Source organism: Citrus clementina, unplaced genomic scaffold (assembly GCF_000493195.1).
Source record: "Citrus clementina cultivar Clemenules unplaced genomic scaffold, Citrus_clementina_v1.0 scaffold_1, whole genome shotgun sequence".
In the NCBI taxonomy this organism is placed as follows: Eukaryota; Viridiplantae; Streptophyta; class Magnoliopsida; order Sapindales; family Rutaceae; genus Citrus; species Citrus x clementina.
In genome coordinates, this window is record NW_006263303.1 from 28,207,033 (window position 1) to 28,226,251 (window position 19,219).

General features: G+C 34.5%; 4 protein-coding genes across 12 annotated transcripts; 1 reads left to right on the forward strand and 3 right to left on the reverse strand.

Annotated features, from left to right (window-relative positions):
- Positions 1 to 1,362: 1,362 nt before the first annotated feature.
- On the reverse strand, positions 1,363 to 3,802 carry LOC18053860 (calcineurin subunit B). Of its 2 annotated transcripts, none has more exons than XM_006453508.2 (6): positions 3,460 to 3,802; positions 3,243 to 3,349; positions 3,023 to 3,119; positions 2,790 to 2,899; positions 2,502 to 2,576; positions 1,363 to 1,689 (listed from the first exon to the last, which is right to left on the reverse strand). In XM_006453508.2, the coding sequence occupies exons 1-6, from the start codon at positions 3,527 to 3,529 to the stop codon at positions 1,639 to 1,641; spliced, it is 510 nt and encodes a 169-aa protein (XP_006453571.1). In that variant the 5' UTR covers positions 3,530 to 3,802; the 3' UTR covers positions 1,363 to 1,638. The 2 variants fall into 2 exon arrangements, with proteins under 2 accessions (XP_006453571.1, XP_024033943.1); XM_024178175.1 differs by having other exon boundaries at positions 3,225 to 3,349.
- Positions 3,803 to 3,976: 174 nt separating this feature from the next.
- LOC18053861 lies at positions 3,977 to 7,332 on the forward strand. The gene is made up of 4 exons (XM_006453510.2): positions 3,977 to 4,147; positions 4,923 to 5,108; positions 5,279 to 5,318; positions 7,048 to 7,332. Exons 1-4 carry the CDS (start codon positions 4,145 to 4,147, stop codon positions 7,128 to 7,130), a joined length of 312 nt encoding a protein of 103 aa, XP_006453573.1. The 5' UTR covers positions 3,977 to 4,144; the 3' UTR covers positions 7,131 to 7,332.
- Positions 7,333 to 8,692: 1,360 nt separating this feature from the next.
- LOC18053862 lies at positions 8,693 to 11,890 on the reverse strand. 7 transcript variants are annotated; one of them, XM_006453512.2, is made up of 7 exons: positions 11,708 to 11,890; positions 10,707 to 10,781; positions 10,510 to 10,612; positions 9,919 to 9,992; positions 9,728 to 9,831; positions 9,557 to 9,622; positions 8,693 to 9,246 (listed from the first exon to the last, which is right to left on the reverse strand). In XM_006453512.2, the coding sequence occupies exons 3-7, from the start codon at positions 10,572 to 10,574 to the stop codon at positions 8,986 to 8,988; spliced, it is 570 nt and encodes a 189-aa protein (XP_006453575.1). In that variant the 5' UTR covers positions 10,575 to 10,612; positions 10,707 to 10,781; positions 11,708 to 11,890; the 3' UTR covers positions 8,693 to 8,985. The 7 variants fall into 7 exon arrangements, with proteins under 7 accessions (XP_006453575.1, XP_006453574.1, XP_024033981.1 ...); XM_006453511.2 differs by having other exon boundaries at positions 10,707 to 10,786; XM_024178213.1 differs by having other exon boundaries at positions 10,707 to 11,012.
- Positions 11,891 to 13,208: 1,318 nt separating this feature from the next.
- LOC18053863 (serine carboxypeptidase II-2) lies at positions 13,209 to 16,570 on the reverse strand. Of its 2 annotated transcripts, none has more exons than XM_006453515.2 (10): positions 16,001 to 16,570; positions 15,549 to 15,656; positions 15,305 to 15,400; positions 15,115 to 15,207; positions 14,814 to 14,899; positions 14,461 to 14,724; positions 14,218 to 14,351; positions 13,887 to 14,033; positions 13,618 to 13,723; positions 13,209 to 13,486 (listed from the first exon to the last, which is right to left on the reverse strand). In XM_006453515.2, the coding sequence occupies exons 1-10, from the start codon at positions 16,272 to 16,274 to the stop codon at positions 13,319 to 13,321; spliced, it is 1,476 nt and encodes a 491-aa protein (XP_006453578.1). In that variant the 5' UTR covers positions 16,275 to 16,570; the 3' UTR covers positions 13,209 to 13,318. The 2 variants fall into 2 exon arrangements, with proteins under 2 accessions (XP_006453578.1, XP_006453577.1); XM_006453514.2 differs by having other exon boundaries at positions 13,887 to 13,982; positions 16,001 to 16,569.
- Between the last annotated feature and the right edge of the window lie 2,649 nt (positions 16,571 to 19,219).

Consider the following 19,219-nt stretch of genomic DNA (forward strand, 5'->3'; position numbering starts at 1 on the left):
AAAAAATTAGGGGAGGCGGATGAAATTGTTATTTTAAATCATGATTGTTGATTACTTAATTAATTAATCACGACCACACGTAAGGTCCTAAATTTCCTTCTTTTCCCGCAAGTTTCTTGCTGTTCAATTCGAAGAAGTTGTTTCTTGCCATTTTTAAAAGGTCGTTGAAATCGAAACGGTCTTTTTAACGGCTATTAAAAAGGGCCCATAACTGCTGCGGGTCCCGCCACTTTGCCGACCATATTTACTTAAACTGCCACGCGCTTTGCAGCAAAAGCCAGGTAAATATAAGGACACGTGTCACTGAGATAGAAAGCCAAAAATGTTTGAGTTGTGTAACCCAATTGTCAATTGAACTATTTTTCAGCCACGATGGCTTGTCCGGATCCAATGTTGACCACTTGACCAATGAATTGAGAAATGGATTTGATATTTGCTTGAAGGCGTGAAGAGTAATAATTGATTATTGAACATAATTTTACAACTCTCATCATTTTGTAAGCACTCGATTCTTTCCGAAAGAAATTGGATTTTGTAGAATTGTTTTTTTTAAAAAAATTATTTAAAAGTAAGTTTGGCTCTTTCTTGACCCAAATAAATTGGATTATATTATCATAGTTTATCTATAATATTTCTAATAATTTTTTTTTAAGGAGTCGCAATATACGAACTGTGGCGATATAAAATTTTATCTAAGAAATTTAAATGACAGGTTTTTGTAATGTACAATTAGAAAGTACTGCTAATAAAAGTTAATTTTTTTGAATTCAACCAATTAATTTTGATATTTTAAGAAGAAAAAAAAATCTAATTTTTAACATTCCAATTTAAATATTCAAAATTTCAAATCCTCTAGATTGAAAATTGCATTTTTTTTTTGTGTCTTCAGATAAAAGGTGAAGCAATTCTTATCCAATGACCCTTAACCTTTCTGTTTTGATAACATCAATATCATAGAATGGATAGATGAACAAAAACATATGTAATTGATAAAATGAAAACACATAACAGAAATGGCTGTGTAAAGTTGCTATTGGTTACCGATTAGAATAGAATCATCCACCGACTTTGGTGGGGGTTTTTATCCCCCCATAATTTATATTTTTTTGAACTCTTTTATTCTTAATTTTCTGAGAACTTTGGGCCATTATTGCCGTTCTTCTTCCACTTGTTTGCACAAGTTTTGGCCATGATTCCTGGAAAACCATCTCACTTACCCATTAAAATATCTCTATGAATGATTCTTCAGATGATTAATCCTGATCCATGTGAGCACATAGTTTGGAAGTTATTTGTCAGCGTTACAAATTGAGAGGGGCGTGAAATTAAAAGTTATTTATCAGTATTAGAAATTGAGAGGGACGTGAAATTATTATATATCTAGGCTCATTTAGATGAATTCAGTGACATTCATAAGTTCTGATATTAAATAAGAGGACAACACAATGCAATTACATCAAAACCCAACTATCTAAGTTTGAGAAGTTAGGTGACATACAACGATTGTAGTCTTTGACCTGAAAACAGCAGATTTTTCCAACACACCTCCAGATGATTCACAGCTTATGCTCCAAATGAGATGACCAATCTTGCTAACTACCTCGGCATTGTTTCTTTAATAATTGTTGCTCGTATCTTCTAGTCCACTGGAACCTCTACTTCCATCTTCAAACCAGAGTTTCCGAGTATCTGATACAGAACAAAATCATGTATGATGAATATGCTTCTTGAACAAAATTCACATGTATAAAACATAAATGACAATTGTTTCATACGTATTTTATTTCTGACAACAAAAAAGTACATTTACTTATGATTGTAATGAGAATTTTCCAAAATCCCAAAATTTGTTCAGCTAGTTGTAACAGAGTCCATTTAAATAGTTTGGTCTTAGAAACCATTCCAACATAAACTGCTTCCGGTATTATGATATTAGTTCAACATCATTATGAATCAGAGCATAGATAGATTTATAGGAATGGTTCCATCACACAAATGGCAATGGAATGACAACAATAATAAGATCTAGTCATAAAGCTTCATAAACTAATCAAATGCGAAAGTTAAAGTAAACTAAAATCCACTAAAAAGAAAGTGAAGGAAATAGCAAATGAGGCTAATTCTTAAGAGGGACTGATGGTCACCAAGGAAGGTAAGACGTAAGAAAGAGGTCAATTTGTGCTGTTATTTTCACGATTGATCACTGGATCATGATGGAAGCTGATGGGTTAACAGTCAAATAAGTTTTGGTGGAAGTTCAAATCTGTTTTTAAGATCAACTATACTAATGAGACTGCTGTTTAATGAAAGTAGATCAACTATACCATTAATACTGCTGTTTAATGAAGGGCTTCACCAAGATTTCTCCATCATTTCTAACAACCTTCCATTACTTCGACGACTTTATAAACATAAGCGTCCCACCTAATTTGGTAAATTGATTCTAAAGATTACACTAATTGTTCACTTCTGCAGATAGCTAAATGAAAATGTCACAATACCTTGACAAAATCTGATAAAATCATCAAAGAGTCCTTTGTATAGCCTGCTTCATCAAGAACGTCGGTCAGAACTTGCTGCACCAAACCAAAGCATAAATCCATTTTAAGCCATGAGTTATGCATCAAGTCTCAAATATTATCCAATTTGATCACAATAAGCTTTGGTTAGTAATCTTCTTATTCAAGGTCTGCACTATGCTGATGATACGAATCAAAAAGCTCAAAGATAAAAAATGAAATTTCCAATCCCTCAGGCATCGAACTCGGATACAAAAAAAAAAGGCCAACCTCTCTTTGTTTCTCAGATATGAAAGTTCCGGTCAAATCACGCAAAACATCCAACATGTCAGTAAATGTAACTTTCCCATTACCATCCGAATCATACACCTTGAATATAACTACAACACAAACAAACCAAAATCAACAACAAATGAAAATTGAAAATAAACCAAATCCGTCTAATTAATTTTAGACTAAACAAAAGATAAAAATCAGATAAAGACAAATACATGAGGCATTACATTCAATTTTCTGATGCAATGTTGCATGCGGACTAAATGCAGACAAAAACGCTACAAATTCCTTAAAATTCAATCCATCTACCATCCTCAGCAGCCTCTGATCATTCAAATAAAACACAAAATAAACAAATAAATAAATAAATAAATTCTCATAAAAGATACACATACATACAAGCATGCATTGATATATTAAAGTGAGCACCTGAGAGAGAGGATTTACGGCGAATTCGGGAACGGATAGGAACTCCTCAGCGGAGATGAAGCCGCCGTTATTGCGATCCAGCTGGCAAAATCTTTCGTAAAGAGAAACAATCTCCTGCTGCGAAACTGAACATTACAAACAGAGATACACACATTAATCAAAACCACAAAAATCAAATCAGCGGCTGAGAAAGAAAGAGTTGAGTAAAAATAAAAGTTAATTTGGTATAAATTACAGGCGTGGTTACAATGTTGCTGAACTTCTTCGATGTCGTACTGAGTAAGCATCGACGACGCGTTGCCCATTGTCTTGTTAGTATCCTCAGCCGCCTGCCGCCGGTGCGAGGGATTGAGGGTGGTGAGGTGCAGCGCAGTTATCGAGACGACTTTGTTACTGATCTTAGCTTAGCATTATAGTGTTGGTTGACGGTTAGCTAGCTGGTTTTACCCAACGCTTCGTTCGAGGTAGCCACTAGCCAGGTAGGTGAATCTGTTTGGCTGCGGTTGAGTGTACGGTAATGTCCTTCGAGGTCGTGTTTGGCTGTTGGTTAGGTCTACTCCTGATCTATCACAGGAATAGCAAAGGTCATCATAAACTTTTTTTTTAAGTGTTTTTTTTCCTTTAAAACTAAAAAAGAAAAAAGAAAAAAAATAATATTTCTTCTTTTTTTTCCAATAAACAAAAAGAAATATTTCCCATCAAATAAAAAAGTTACATAAAATCTAATTTTTTTTTTTTTTTTTACAAAAAATAACAAAATATGAAAACAATCTGGTGTGTTGGGGTAGGGTAGCGCTGCAGCCAAACAGCAACTGGAGGAAAAAGAAGCTTCGAACTTGATCGTATTCCCCGAGTCAGCAAGACAAAGCACGAAGAGAGAGAGAGAGGGAGAGAGCGAGAGCAGCTGCAAAACGTCGAAGATGGTACGTGTACTATCCCCTTAAATCCCTTCATTTATTATTTTTCTATTCGTTAATTAGCGTATGGTAATATGAGAAAATACAACATATAAAAAATTATTGAATTATATATATTAATAATATGAATGTTGAACAAGCAATTCAAGAAAATTTGTTAAATGGGTAAGAAATAGTGTGCAAATTCATTGGTTTTCAGTGGGATCATTGAGAAGAAAATTAGGTCTTTTTCTTTTTCTTCCGGTGTTCATTGTCAAAAAAGAGCCATTTTAAGCTGCCTTATAATAAATTTTGGACTGTATATCTACTTATATATCTCTAACAATTGATGGGTTTTTCTGGTAAGATTTTTGGAAAGATGAGTGTTTATTTGACTAATTTTACCATGACAGTTCATTTTGGGCTTGCATTTATAATGAAAGGCCTCTTCATAAATTCAAGGAGAGAAGCAAAGTTTATACTTTATTTGAGATTTCAATTGGACCAAGTGCAGCAGTCTGATGAGCTTGTTAATGTGATTTATTAAGGGCTTTGCATCTAATTGGGTAGAATGCAGCCAAAAATCTGTACATCTTTTATGTCCTGTGTCATTGTATAAGAATTACGTGCCGATAATTTAATGGTTTTCCTATCATGTCATATAGTATCTTTACTTGTGTTGAGTCCTACCATTACCAAAGGATGTAAAAGACTAGAGTTGTATGCCCTGCATTTTTATAGCTCTGTTTGGGTCTGTCGTCTCAACTCTGGGAAATGAAAGGTGTTATAACATTTTGCGCAGGCTATGTATATCCGTGTCAAGCGCAGCAAGACAACTTACTTTATCCATTGTGATCCAACTGAGACTATTTTGGACATTAAGCAGAAATTGCATGCTCTAATTGATCAGCCCATTAACGATCAGCGTTTGATTTTGGTGGGGACAGGGGATGTATTGGAAGATTCAAAGACATTGGCAGATCAGAAGGTTGTTGCAAAATTCACACTTTTCACTTTCTTTTTGTTTCTCATGGTTTGTTGTCCGGATTATATAAGTCTCTGATCTTCTTTGCATATAATTATTTCACCTTGGTAGCATATTGTTTATCCCAGTGTGGTGTACGTTCACATTTTCAGAAAATTTGCTATTTCTCTCAGGTTGAAAATGATGCTGTTCTGGCACTAACTTTGAGAAAAGGTGTCTTTCTATCCCTTCTTTTAGTTTCCCTTCTCTTTATGATTATTGATCATATATTAGCTAGACATCATGGAATTGATTGTTATGGTTTCTGGTTTTGTAGGTTAGTTGGTTTGACTCTAGTAGTATAGTGCATTTCTCTCAGTTTTCTATCATAGCATGAGAAGAAGTTTTCTGTTAGATTTTATCATAAACGGCACAAACTGTTTATACGTTTCATATCCCGTATTTCTCTCATTAAAGTTGCGGTCACAAACTGAGGTTATAACTTTCTCTCTCTCTCTCTTTCTCTCTCTCTCTCTCTTTCTCTCTCTCTCTCTCTCCCCTTTCAGTTACATTGCACACCTCCCCTCCTCTACCCCGAATTAAACATTTGCCTTTAGACTTAAACCTGGGACCTCTTGCTTCTACTGCAAGGGTTAGGCCCAGCAGGCTATCGTTTGGGTATGGTTGCAAGTGTCTCTTATATCTTTGAAACTACCCACAGTCCCTCCCCTCCAAAAAACATGCAGACACAGTTGTGGAAGCTCATTTGTTCCCACAGTTGCAAATTGTTGGTGATATTTGCCTTTGCTGACTGCATATTGGACTTCACTATTTTTTTGTTAAGTATTTTATGCATGAATATGGTCTTCCAGGTCTTATTAATATTTATATTTTCTAGAACTTGTACCACATGTGGAATTCTGTTTACGTAGTGCTATACTTACCTTTTCCACTCTTTTTCCATTTCCTTCCCTTGAGCTGTTAGTTTTGGTCATGCAATGATGGCAATTGTTGCTTCTCACCCATTGTCGACATGTGACCATGGATTCCTCTTTTCTCTTTTGGACTTGAAATTGTTCTTTTATTTTATGTATCAAAATAATCAAAGTTTCTTCAACGACATCGAACCTTACTGTAATTGACTTATGCACTGCATGTTAGCTTGCAATGTATTGCTTATATGCATTAAATGAATGTCATAGCTATCTGTATGGTGCTGACACTGAAGGAAATGACTAAGGTAGTGTTTTTTTTTTTTTTTCCCTTCTGGAATCTAATTAAGTCTGAAGTCTGAATGAGACTGAATATAAATGTTTAAATGACATGTTTCTTTTTCTTTTTCTAATATCTGAATATAAGTGGCATCTTATTTGTTTTCATAAATAAAAAACATTTCAGACATGGTTATTTGATGCTCCTTTTAAATCAAAATGAGTAAAGGGATTAGGTTTTATAGGTTTAGGAAACAAGTATATTTAATGGAGATATCTTTCAGATATAGTATTTACTTTCCATTCAGAGAAAAATCATAAAAGTTCATTTTTTCTATTCAAATGTAAATGTTTGAAAATCCGACATAAATTAGCAAAAAAAATTTTTAAAATGACTGAAATTAATAAAATTTCAGACTTTGGATATTTAACAAACAAGTTCTAATATATTTTGTTGCTGAAAATGTTCAAGTCACAATTTCTTTGGTCAAGTAGGAGGCTTAGGATCAACAAGCATACCAGTTTTTAAATTATAGTCTATTGATAGAGTTAAGCTTGACATTGTAGTGTAGTATATATTCCTTTAGTTTCCCTACCAAGGAAAAAAAAATTAGATAGGTAAATATAAGAATAGAGTTGGTTGGGGTAAGGGAAGTCAGTCGTATCAAAAGTCAGTACAAGTAGATTTAAAGCAGGTTCAGCATTCCTTTGTTTTTGTTGAGACTGTTTTGACAACTTATCCTTTCTTGCAGATGACAACCAGTTTGAGGATGTCAATATTGTTAGGCCAAATGATTTCTACCAGTCTCGGGATGCAGATGCAGGCAATTGGTGAACTAAAAACTAAAAACTAAAAATCATGGATGGAAAAAACCTCAGCTACAGTATGAAATATGTGATTTAAAATGTCTAGGGATGACAATGTATTCACCTATCATACGGTTTATTCTTTGCGTGTAACAGATCAAACTGACATGTCTCAGTTGCTTATTTTAGAACAGAGAAGGAATACACCTGTCATAACCTTTTTGACTGAATCTTGATTTGAATCTTCTATTCAGTGACTCTTAAACAATCAAAATTTTAGCTTCCAAGTGAACTTAGTATCATCGTTTAAAAGCATAATTGTTGATCTCCTGATCATTCTGAGAGCTTCTTCTATTGGTTTTTTAATCCTACATCAATCAGATCTCGACAAATAAGAAATCCTCGGCTCATTCCTTCTTAAGTTGATTTGAAACCATTACAGTATCGATAGCTTACAAATTTCTAACAAATAGCCAAGATCTTGACAATATCAGCAGAGATAGTTTTTTGTTCATCAAATCAAGGAAGAGAAATTTAGCGACTTTAAAGAACCAAAACACTACATACTAACAGAAACATGTGTGGAAAGTTTGTGTTTCATTAACTTTAGAACATTACAAATTAACTGTTTGATCATGATCAAATATGTGGAAAGACTCTCAAGTTAATTAGTATACTAGTTACAAAGAATTTTCAGATTTACACATAAATGACTCATTCATCAACAGAAGGAAGAGGATGCTCCAGCAACTGTTTAGCAGTCCATGTAAGCTGAGGATCCCTGATGACTTGCTCAAGAAACCTCTCCCGTCTTATGAAATATTACTTGGAAGCTCCGGCAGTTCTGCTCTGAAGGAATGAGCTCTGAAAGATCATCTCTTGAAGCAAGCCCACGTCAAAACTACCCCATGCTGATATCTCTGCAGCCACATCTCCACAGCCACACACCCAAGTGCCCATACATTAGCAGGATATGTCAGCGACCTGTCCTTCACCAACTCCGGTAACATTTAACAAACCGTGCCTCTCATGTAAGCACTTATCTCCTCGTGCTACGATCTTAGCCATGAAACCAGCGTCTTTTCCAGGCACCAGCAAGATGTTATCCAGCTTAATATCACAGTGAGCTACACCATGACTGTGGATATGGTCAAGCCCTCTAAGAATATCCCTCGTGTAACGCCTTACTTCATGCTCAAGCAATATCTTAGCAGACTTTTTAGAATGATTGTAGAAGTTAACTCCGCTGCGGAAAATATCGATCAGTGAGAGACATGCTATTACCCAACAATAGATGCATTGTCTTTATCAAAGATATTATTACCAACAGCACTCTTTCTTAGCATCTTAAAAAAAAAAAAAAAATTGGCGTTACTTTAGAAATTAACCTAAGTTGTGAGTTACCTTTATAAAAATTTTCTAAGGTAAAGAGGAGCATCAGAGAAAATTTAGCGACACTCGTAACATGTTAGCCACTCTCACCCACGTGATCGGGTCGACCGTACACATCTTGTTTTCAAGACCCCACACATCTTATTTTCAAGACGGGATTTTATCATGTGTAAAGTGAACTTAGTGTTAGCATTTACATCACCTTGAAGCCATTGCAAGTTGCCACTGCTCTCATTGACTTTTGAAAGAAAGTTCAAAATAAGATTGGACTGAGATGCAACTTTTTCCACTAAAATGTGGCAATAATGTTACACGTCTCGACATGCGAAATCTTCAGAGTCAAAATGTCAAATCTAACAAGCTTAACTCTCATAGCAGAATTTGACAGAAAATCTATAGTTCCCTCTTCAAATAGACAAATGAGGAAACTGGTGTCAAATCCTAATGAGGCCCTTCAACGAATCGGGGAGAATGATTGGTGCTTGGAGAAATTAAATCCAAATGCTTGCAAAGGCTTCCTCGAGTGCTCTTTTCTTGCTCAGCTCCATGCTCCATCCTGCTGCCCTTCCACCTCTCTCTGCTCGAAGTTTCATCATAGCCTCATTGTCATAACTGTGTAAGTCCATGCCACCTGCATGAGCTATAGGCTGTGGAATTCCTGTTGGTCTCGGCTGTCCTCCAGCAAGCGTAGGGACATATTGTCCCTGTGTACCACCAACACCAATGCCTCCAAGAGCACTCTGGCTTGGATCCTGTCTCAAAAAAACATATTAGCCAATAAAATCCCTTGTTTTTCAATTAAGAGATAAAAATCAGTGTCTGAAGACATAAATTACGAACTGCATTACTACTACAATTAAGTAATGAATATAAACGTGCACTCATTGGAAAAGGCCTTTCCATGAACTTCCACAAAGTGGTGACAGGATTGGCAGAAACAAAGAATTTTAAGGAGACATCTCTCTTGAACTTTTATTTAGTGACTATTATAGATTAGGGAAGTCAAGAAACTGAGATCAGTTAATCATGACAAGAACTAATTATAGAACACAACATTCTCACCCCATTGGTATCGTCTTGTGCAGAAATTCCTTTGCTTGCTGCCAGAGCTGCAGCAAGTTCTTCTGCCTGTTACATTTATATGAATTTTTAATAGCCTCTAAGTAATGCAAATTTTGATTATCGGATAACTGTAATAACCAACAACAGATGATGTTAGGATAAAACAAGTACCTTCCGAGCTTGATTTATCATTATTTGTTCTGCATTTTCTTTCTGGTATTCTTGAATTTTCTCCTCAAATTCATGTACATTTACTCCTTCAACTAAGTTGAATACTTTGCAACAGAGAGTTCATATCAAAATAAAATCCTCAAATTTAGAATCTCACTAGGATTAATGATTTGAAATATTGAAATGCTTACTCATGTCCTCCACTTCCTCCAAGTAATCATTGTATTCTTTCAATGATGGAAAATCCTCTTCTCGCTTATTGTATCTAAACAAAAAACCAAATAGTTAGTTAACTGCCTCAAGGATGCTTGACTATAATGCTATATATATAATGGCAGAGGAAATACGTAATCAATGTAGTAACATCGATACAGACAAGGGAAAATAAAAACACAACAAACAGAAGTAGAATAAGAAAGGTTCTAGAATATGCCTATGACATCACCTTTTACAGGAAAAATAAAAAATGAAGAAGAAAGAAAGACTGCTTGATATAGATGATACAACAATAATTGCCATATCTAGAAATTAAAACCACTTTGCAGATTAGTCACTTTCGAGATTTTAGTACAATTTCAATTTATAAAAGGTTCACTCCACTTCCAATGCTGACAAGAAAGAATGAAATTTGATGATCAAAGATTCTTTTTCAGCAATTGTCCCAAAAATTTAGAGTTTAAATTCACACAATATCTAATATATATCCAAACAAAAACTCTCAACTGTATTTCACTTGTTGCTAATTACAAATCTGTGAGTGAGAGAGAGAGAGAGAGAGATACATGCTAGCGATCCTCTTCCTGATTGCCAGCTCCCTGTTTTGAGGATTGGAACTGGAGATTACCATTTTTGTTATCCAGTCAGCCTATTCTCCTCCTTTTGCCCCTTCATTTGAAGCAGTTCAATTTATAAAGAGGTAATTGTGTATAAAAGATACGAATAAGAACGAAATTATTGAGGATATTTGCACTGTGCATACCTGTTCAAAACACACTTTCTGCTAGCAGCACTAAAGGATTTGGCCCACAGAGTTGAAGTGTCCCAAATGACATATCTGCACTGTAAATAGTCGGTTTAACAACCAGCTAAAAACTCCACAATGGAGGAACTCTTTCAAGAAACAGAGAACAGATAATGCAAATTTTCTTTTGCAGTATCACCACCATGAATCTGAATATTTTGCTTTCCTTTGTCTTGGCTCACAGCAGTAGCACAATAAACCACCAGGACAGTACTCGATAAGGTAATTCAGAGATGAGTGTCTTTCTTGGGTTTTTAGTACATGCTGAAAATAACAAACTCAGCATACAACAAAACTTATCCCGCAGAGCATCATACTCAGAGTCTATTGTTTAACCATGTATAATGATATTATAACCCTGTAAGTTAACATCTTTATCACAAAGCCAAGTAAATGCTTTCACTTGAAAACATAAAGTTCACATTCACAAATGTTTCCTAACCGTAATATAGAACTTCGAGAAGGAAATATTCACTCTAACAACAACAGAGTTAAATCCTTTTCCCAAAATGGATACCATGTGGATAGATGTTTTCATAAGGTCATATTTACTCGAAACGTAACATTGCCAACTTCAAATTTTCACTAAACCTCTATGGTCAGAAATCTCAACCATATGATCATACATACAGACATTAAAAGGAAAAAAAAAACACTATGTTCTTTTTATTTACACCAATCACTAAGAAGCAATTTCAAGATTGATTATTAATTAAACAAGCCACCTCCAAGATGAGGCAAAACAAAAATTAAACACAAAAGAGAAACATGGCTTTAGCTAATTAACAATATTGAATAGATCCATTTGATAACATGAACCACTCAAGTTAAATGAAGCTATTGTAAGTATGATCAAATATACGAGCATCCGTACACACATACATGTAAAACATATATTTTTATATGTACAAATGAATATGCGAGAGCAAGAAGAAAGAAGAGACAGATTAATATCTGACCGCCGATCAACGACGGTGAAGCATAACAGCTGCTGGAGAGAGAGAAGGGGCCTCAGCTGTTTGTATAGTAAAGAACAAACCGGAACTCGAAGTTGGGGTTCAGAGTGACTTTGGGGAAGAAGAAGAGGAGAAATACTGGGCCGGGCCTGCTTGGTCCGCTCCACTCCGGAAGCAATTTGAATTTAATAAATACTCTACAAGTTACAGTTTCTATTAGTAACCGATGGGTTTCATAAATCAGCCGTAAAATAAAAAGAATAAAAAACTAAAAAGGTAGTGAGAATTTAGGTTTTTGATTGTTTTAGTTTCTTTTCTAATTTTAAGATAAATTAGCCTTTTTTTCAATATTTTGAGACTTTTCAATTCATACAGTCCCACATTTATAATTTTATTTCCTTTACTTTTTGTTCTCAATATATACTATTATACTTGTTTTTCTCAATCTCTACATAACATCTTTTTACTTTTTTTGAAACCGGTTACATGGATTTCACATTTCATATTGAAATTAAAATAAGTTTCTTTTTCACTTTTAACATCATTTTCTTTTTCTCCACTAATTCCAAACATTAAATCATTTTTTATGTACATTGAATATCTTCATTTAATAATTCTTGTATCACCATCTTAAATTTCCATTATTTCTTCATAATCTCATCACGCATATCAGATACTTTACTTTTGTAATCATGGAAGAAATTAGTTTACAAACATTTAAATTTAGTAGAAGCTAAAGAAATTATTTACCAATGGTCAATCAAATTAATGTTATTTTCTCCCACATCATGGGTCACAGACCTTATGGTGGTGGGTGCGGTGGGTAGTGCAAATTTATTACTTTTGAGATGTTAGACACTTGGATACCAGTTGTCTTTTAAGTTTTTTCTTTTGTTTAAATATTTATGTTCAATAAAGTCATAAATAATTTCATATTTCATTTAAATATCGAAGGACGGTATACAATTTAAATATACACCATCAACCAAGTTAAACATCTATTCTGGTTTAAAGCCTTGAATTTTATACATTCAGTAAAACGAATCAACACTTGGAAGAGTATATATAATCAACTATGACCCTATACAGAAAATTACAAAGTTTTTTAAGCACCATGAAGCTGCTGATGGATCTCCAACAATTGTTGACAGCAAAAACGATTGAAATACAAGGCAACCGCTTATCAAATGTTCATACCATGGCACCTACAGCGGTGATGTTAAAGAACCTACTGCTATTTAACTCTTTATGTCCAAACCTGTTATTTGCTAATAGGTTATTATTGGATGTACCTATGACCTATCATTTCCACGTCCCTTGTACGTACAACCGAAAAAAAAAAAAGCTCGATGACAAAACATAGTAAGTGACAAGATGCTCATTCAATTTAAGTAATTTCTTATCATGTTTTCTCAATTTATTGTTATCTTGTTAATGTGACACCCGTCGCAGTTGCACAGACTACATATTACACATGGTTCCCTATGCTTCATTGCAAGATATCTAAGAAAATAAGAACTTGACGAATTCCATTATGATCTCAAAAGTTGCTTCGGATTTTATAAGAATCACAAATGCTTTCTTTATTTTACAATTCAAGTGAGAATGCAAGCTTCATGAGTCACTGTGGCTGACTCGTTCCAAGCATGGCATTGACCTTCCTGATAGAAAGCTTTTGATTAGTGTGAGAGCAGGTTTGGGTCTATGCAATGGGACTTCGTGGCCTGCTCCCCTCACGGTGACAAAGGTAAGTCCAGCATACTCTTGGGTCCATCCTCCCACCTGTTTAACAGGTTATTTTATTTCTTAGGACTACTGTATTGGGAATTAGTAAATAAAAGTTCCATACATTTCATTCTGCGAAATATTATATACAATATCTAGGTAATGAATGGTTTTGTAGTATAATTCACCTGCCCGTCGTCATACCAGGCACGCCAGGGCTTCACTGTTGGAAGATTAAGAGCATCTATGCTGTAACGGGTGGACGTAACTGGGATCACAGCATCTGTATCACCACTGTCGTATAGAAAATCAAACAAAACTAAGAATGTCAGCAAATCTCTGTCTAAACAATGGAGGGAACAGGGATGACACAGTGAGGGGAAAGCATACCATGTGTAGGAATAAATTTAAAATAAGAAAGCAAAGACGTAAATGCAAATTCGGAAATTGAGAGAACCTGAACATCCATATACGAAGTCCAGAATGTATAAGCTCACGATAAATGTCCAGCACTGTCCTAGGAGAATCCAGCCAGTTATTATTTACCACACCACTGCAAAGCAGTAAAAATAAAGAAATCACGAGGGTATACTGTTGGTGCCACCTAAGTCAACAATCAAGGATGTAAAATGTCAGCTGTTAATATTGTGGATACAAGCTTAAGGTTCCACTTTCTATAATGGATTCCAACAAGACAGGCCAATGCGGATGTATTAATACTCTCCTTCATTTGGATTCGGTGATAGCTACGCGACTAATAATTTTTTAGCACTTCTTCAAAGAACTACCTGCAAGTCTCCCATTTTGCTGGTGCAACTGCTGGAATAACATGGAGAGCCTTTTGAACCTCAGGTTGATTGAAGTACACAACTGAGTGCTTCTCAGTGCAAGGATCATACTTCTCGCTGGCGTGACCAACAACCTGTCAGATGACATCATATTTCAACATAAATGGAACCTACAGGAAAATAGTAGAATATGAAAGTTCCTACAATTTAATAAGTACATAGTTCATAAAATGATTTACTCACATGCATTCTTTTAAGCAGCCGATTTGACTGGCTAACACTGGCAGTGCAGGAAGGGGTGAAAATACTGTATTGGTCAATGTTTCCAAGTTCATTATCAGCAACCTCTAGGACCTTATCACAAGAACTGGAGGGGTGGACAAAGGACTCATAATCACATAGAAGGTTTAGTTGCTTGTACGTATCATCAGATATCAAACCAGCTGACCACCAAAACTGGAAAAGGCCCAAGTAATCGTGGTAATCATCAGTTAGAGCATTTCCCACCTGCATTACTCAAGCATATTAGCATTCAAGTTGTTTGCATACACTTCATGAGCATGAATCACTGCTGTTTCAGAAAAAAGACTCTATACCATGTAGCCCTTCAGATTAATTGCTTTTTCCCCAGTTGCTTGGTTGTGCCTTATGATTGCTTTGCTTAACTGAGGAACATAATGCCCTGAAAAACATTTTTGTGATGTCCAGAAATCTACTTAAAAGAAGCTCTAATGTCATCATATAAAGTAAAAAAGATGTAATAAGCCGTATACAATGGCAATCCACTCGCTAGAGCTAAAAATATAATTGCAAGTTTGCATGACAGAATTGTGTGGAAACAGGAGTACATATGTTTTACTGTAGATAGACAAGATACCGACAGAAAATACTAAGTACCTCCATAACTCTCCCCGGAGATGTAGAAATCCCTTCCTTTAAATTGTGAAAACCGTTCTAACCACTTTAGTAAAAATTTTAGGGAATCCTCCGCTGCAAATGAAAGATGGCATGTTACCAACGTACAAGCCAGCAGTAGTGACCAATAGTTCAAAGCAGAATATGACATACAAAGTGCCTGAAATATTACCAGTCCTTTTATCGCCATTGGTCGTAATATCAGAGGATGTATTTGAATATGAAAAACCAACACCAACGGGGGAATCAAGAAACAGAATGTTGGCAACTGGGAGGTGGTGAAAGGTATCAGATATAATTGAATTCATATGAAAACAATTAAACAAAAGCAAAGGCAAAAAAAGGGGTTTATTCAATTATTCATTCTGGACCCTCAAAAGACAACGGTTTGATGCTCATAGGAAGATATCTCTCACCTTGATTCCAAGAGTAAGGATTCAAGTATAAGGTCTTCCCATCTGGCTTGATGTGAAAAGGACCTATTTCCTCTGCCTCTCCATAAGCAATGGATGAACACCCAGGCCCTAAACAAACAGCACTTTGTTCAGAACCAATTTGTAAAATTAAAAAAAAAGAAGGTATAATTAATATAAAAAAAAAAAGAATTAAGAATGAGAACACTAATAATATAACTAACTCAAAAGAAATGAAAAACAATATATCAACATGAAAAGTAAGAGCCAAAACAAGCAAATGAACATGACCAATGTGCATTGTACAGATTAAGAGTAAATTATGGGATATAGGAAAAGTAATAAAAAAAATCCAACATAATAATAGGAAAGGTGTCAAAAACACAGTAACCAATCAAAACAAAATAAAGTTTATCCAAAAAAAGGAAACAACAAAAAGGTTAAAGCTTTTAGACCTCCATTGAGCCAAAGCACAAGAGGCTTGGAATCAGGATCTTCAACAGCTTCAACGAACCAATAAAAGAGAGCCCTCCCGGATTCTTCGTTGACTGTGACATAACCAGAGTAATGGGCAAAGTTGACATTGAAATTTTGCCCAGGTAGCTTCCCAACTCTGTCAAGTTTTTGCTGGGCAACTGGGTCTGTTGAAAAGGCACTGCCCAGATAAAAAATTATGCAAATGAACAAGATTTGAACAAGAAAGGAAGCCCCTTTTGGATTATAAGCCATTTTTTATATGGTTTAGTGTACTGGGGTACTGCGACTTATAAAGAAGACATAATCAAGCAAAAACGTTGGAGCCAATGATAGTGTTCTGAGGAATTTTTTTTTTTTCTTTGTTCAGTTTATCTGCTGAACAGAACTTAAGCCCTTTTGATTTCTCTGTCCAGAATAGTGGGTTCGATGAATGATTTGAATGATGTAATTGCTTTATTTTTTGCTTTCTTTCTTAACCTTTTTTTCGGTTTTCCAAAAACAGCTTTTCTGCAGGCTTTTTGTTTGGTAGGGTCGTTTGAGAGACGCGTGATTCATAAGGAAGTTTTTTTCTTTTTTTTAAATATCATAATTCATAAGGAAGTATTTAAAAAGAAAAATTGAATTTAACAAAGTTAATTGCCAATAATGTGTAAATGATTATACATTTACAGCTAATGAGTTTCTTTAAAACGGATGAAATTTCTCGTTATGATTTTTTTTTTCAATTCATGAAATTACTCTTTATGATTTTTTTTAATTCTTTAATCACTTCTAATAAAAATTTAAAATGGCAGGAAAAAAAATCATTAGGAAGCACTTAAAAAATAAAAAATTCACGGTGGTTGCTTTTAAACCAAGTTGAACAGAATAAACTTATAATAGCTGTCTTTCTTTGAGTTGCATGGCTTTGTTTTGCCCAAAAAAAGGAACAAACCCAGCTGGTTCATTAGCTTCTTCATTATATCTTTTCCTTGTGATTGGAAATTAAGTTTCAGGATAGGGGGGCTGTACACATTGAGTAATGGATCAAAACTGATCATAAAAAACAAAACCTAAATATTTTATTAATCTAAATTTTAAAAAATAATAATAATAATAAAATCGAATACAAAGAGAGAGACCAATTCGATCCAAAGAACTTGGACCACAAGAGCATTCACTCCCTGGTCTTGTTGCTCTTCTATTACAAGAAATAGGCCCAATAGTAAGCTTTGTGCAAAAACCAGCCCATGGTTTGCCAGCTGGACTGGGAAAGCAATCATGGCTGCCTCTAAACCAAGATGATGAATCTCGTAAAATGTGTTTCCACTTCATGTCCTTTTGAGTTGCCTTATTTTGCTCTGAAATTTAATAAACCCAACTTGAAATATATATATATATATATATATATATATATGGCTTTTGCTATCTTACATGCAATGTAAGGTACAACCTCTCACAAATTTAAATGTGAGTCCCACTTGGACCCACAGCTTTGTGAGAGGCTGTACCTTATGTTACATGTAAGGTAGCAGCTCCCTATATATATATATATGGGTAAAATTATGTTGCAACTATGGTATGGTACCACAGTTATTTTTAACCGTTAGATCTACAGTTGCATAATTACATTAGTTGGATCTAATGGTTGAAAGCAATTGTAGTATCATACCACAGTTGCAACATAGGTCAATATATATATATATAACTTCTATCCAATGTCCTTTTAATGAATAAAACTTATTAATTATTGACTTCATAAAGGATAAAATAAATAGTGACGATACAGCCACAAACTCTTGTACAAATTTATTTTATACAAAGTGATGTGTCATTAATTCATTGGTTGAATGAAAGTATAAAATAATAAAAATAAATCATGTGAGATAAGAGATATTTAATTCAACCAATTTTATCATGTCACATCATTTTGTATAAAGTTTGTGACTATATCATTACTCTAAAATAAATTATTACTTGCCCATTAGGTGTAACTTGGCTAATTATAAAATGGCATTGTGCCCACTAGTCCTAGTTAAAATATAAGCAAATGTTGGCGTTTAATTAATGAAGTTTCTCAATCTCGTCCAAACTTTTAAAAAATAATAATAAAATATTAATTGAGAAATTAAAGAAAGAACATTGTCAAAGATTAATTGATAAACTAACATTGTCAAAGATTAGAACCAGGACAAATTTAGAAACAAGTTGGAAAATATATTTTTGATTTGAATTCCAAACTAGAGAAGAGAATTATGATTTGTTTCTGCATACAAACAAAGATAAATTGTAATAAATTTGTAGGATTTTATAACAAAGATAGATGCTAATAAATTTGTAGGATTTTATAAGTACTAATGATTAGGCCATTTACAGTAAAGCTACGATATAACTTCGGATTCTCACATAACTGTATTGATGTACTTTGGGTTATATGAAAAAATTAAAAAAGATGAATCTAGAGTGACCTTTTCAATCTTTCGTACGTGCTTATATTATAATGGTTCTTTAATTTCGAAGCATAAATTAAAGAACATCGTGTAAATGTTCGACTACAACTGGTAAGTTGATGGGATCAGAATCAAGCCAAGAATTTGTCTTGATCATTCAAAAGAGAGAGTGCACGTGATGATATGTGGAGGTGCATTAACAATTATTGCATTGGTTATTTAAAGGAACCTGAACAAGTTGCTTGCACTTGCAGTACTTTGAAGATGTCTCCATGTGGTGGTCCTGTTTTTGCCCTAGAAATAGGTTAAATACATCACCTTCGTCTTATCAAACATCCCATGTGACTTCCAAGCCTTTGATGTCACAAGGCAATGCCAATGCCATGCATGCTTGCTGTTTAACTTTAGAAACATGAGGTGCGATTCATAGTCTTGTGCTTAGATGATGAGTTTGTTGTTTGTCGATCTACCCAATGATGATAGCAGAGCCATTGTTTGTTTCATATTTCACAAGTATCAGTCCGACTAAAACAATCAGAGGAAAATGATAAAGAAACAAATGCATGCATACTACACCCAATCAAGTTATTGTGTTAGAAATTAAATCGTAAACCTAATTGGGGTTAACGTTTGTACTTGATCAAAGATACTCAAAAGATTCGTAAATTGCTTTGAACACTACCAACCTATGTAGCAGCAATATATATGAGTTGTTACAAATGTAATTAATTCTTGAATTTAATTTTGAGCTTATTCAAATACATATAC

What these genes read in the sequence shown, in the direction of transcription:
- LOC18053860 (XM_024178175.1), bottom strand. Translation starts at nt 3,529, where the DNA reads ATGGGCAACGCGTCGTCGATGCTTACTCAGTACGACATCGAAGAAGTT. An exon ending in GCAACATTGTAACCACGCCT is followed by an intron (nt 3,350 to 3,459) that starts GTAATTTATACC and finishes TGTAATGTTCAG; the next exon opens with TTTCGCAGCAGGAGATTGTT. An exon ending in TATCTGAGAAACAAAGAGAG is followed by an intron (nt 2,577 to 2,789) that starts GTTGGCCTTTTT and finishes GGTTTGGTGCAG; the next exon opens with CAAGTTCTGACCGACGTTCT.
- LOC18053861 (XM_006453510.2), top strand. An exon ending in AGACATTGGCAGATCAGAAG is followed by an intron (nt 5,109 to 5,278) that starts GTTGTTGCAAAA and finishes TATTTCTCTCAG; the next exon opens with GTTGAAAATGATGCTGTTCT. An exon ending in GGCACTAACTTTGAGAAAAG is followed by an intron (nt 5,319 to 7,047) that starts GTGTCTTTCTAT and finishes CCTTTCTTGCAG; the next exon opens with ATGACAACCAGTTTGAGGAT.
- LOC18053862 (XM_006453512.2), bottom strand. Translation starts at nt 10,574, where the DNA reads ATGGTAATCTCCAGTTCCAATCCTCAAAACAGGGAGCTGGCAATCAGG. An exon ending in GGAGGAAGTGGAGGACATGA is followed by an intron (nt 9,832 to 9,918) that starts GTAAGCATTTCA and finishes TCTGTTGCAAAG; the next exon opens with TATTCAACTTAGTTGAAGGA. An exon ending in CACAAGACGATACCAATGGG is followed by an intron (nt 9,247 to 9,556) that starts GTGAGAATGTTG and finishes TTTTTGAGACAG; the next exon opens with GATCCAAGCCAGAGTGCTCT.
- LOC18053863 (XM_006453515.2), bottom strand. Translation starts at nt 16,274, where the DNA reads ATGGCTTATAATCCAAAAGGGGCTTCCTTTCTTGTTCAAATCTTGTTC. An exon ending in TCCTTACTCTTGGAATCAAG is followed by an intron (nt 15,401 to 15,548) that starts GTGAGAGATATC and finishes ACCACCTCCCAG; the next exon opens with TTGCCAACATTCTGTTTCTT. An exon ending in CCTGGTATGACGACGGGCAG is followed by an intron (nt 13,487 to 13,617) that starts GTGAATTATACT and finishes CCTGTTAAACAG; the next exon opens with GTGGGAGGATGGACCCAAGA.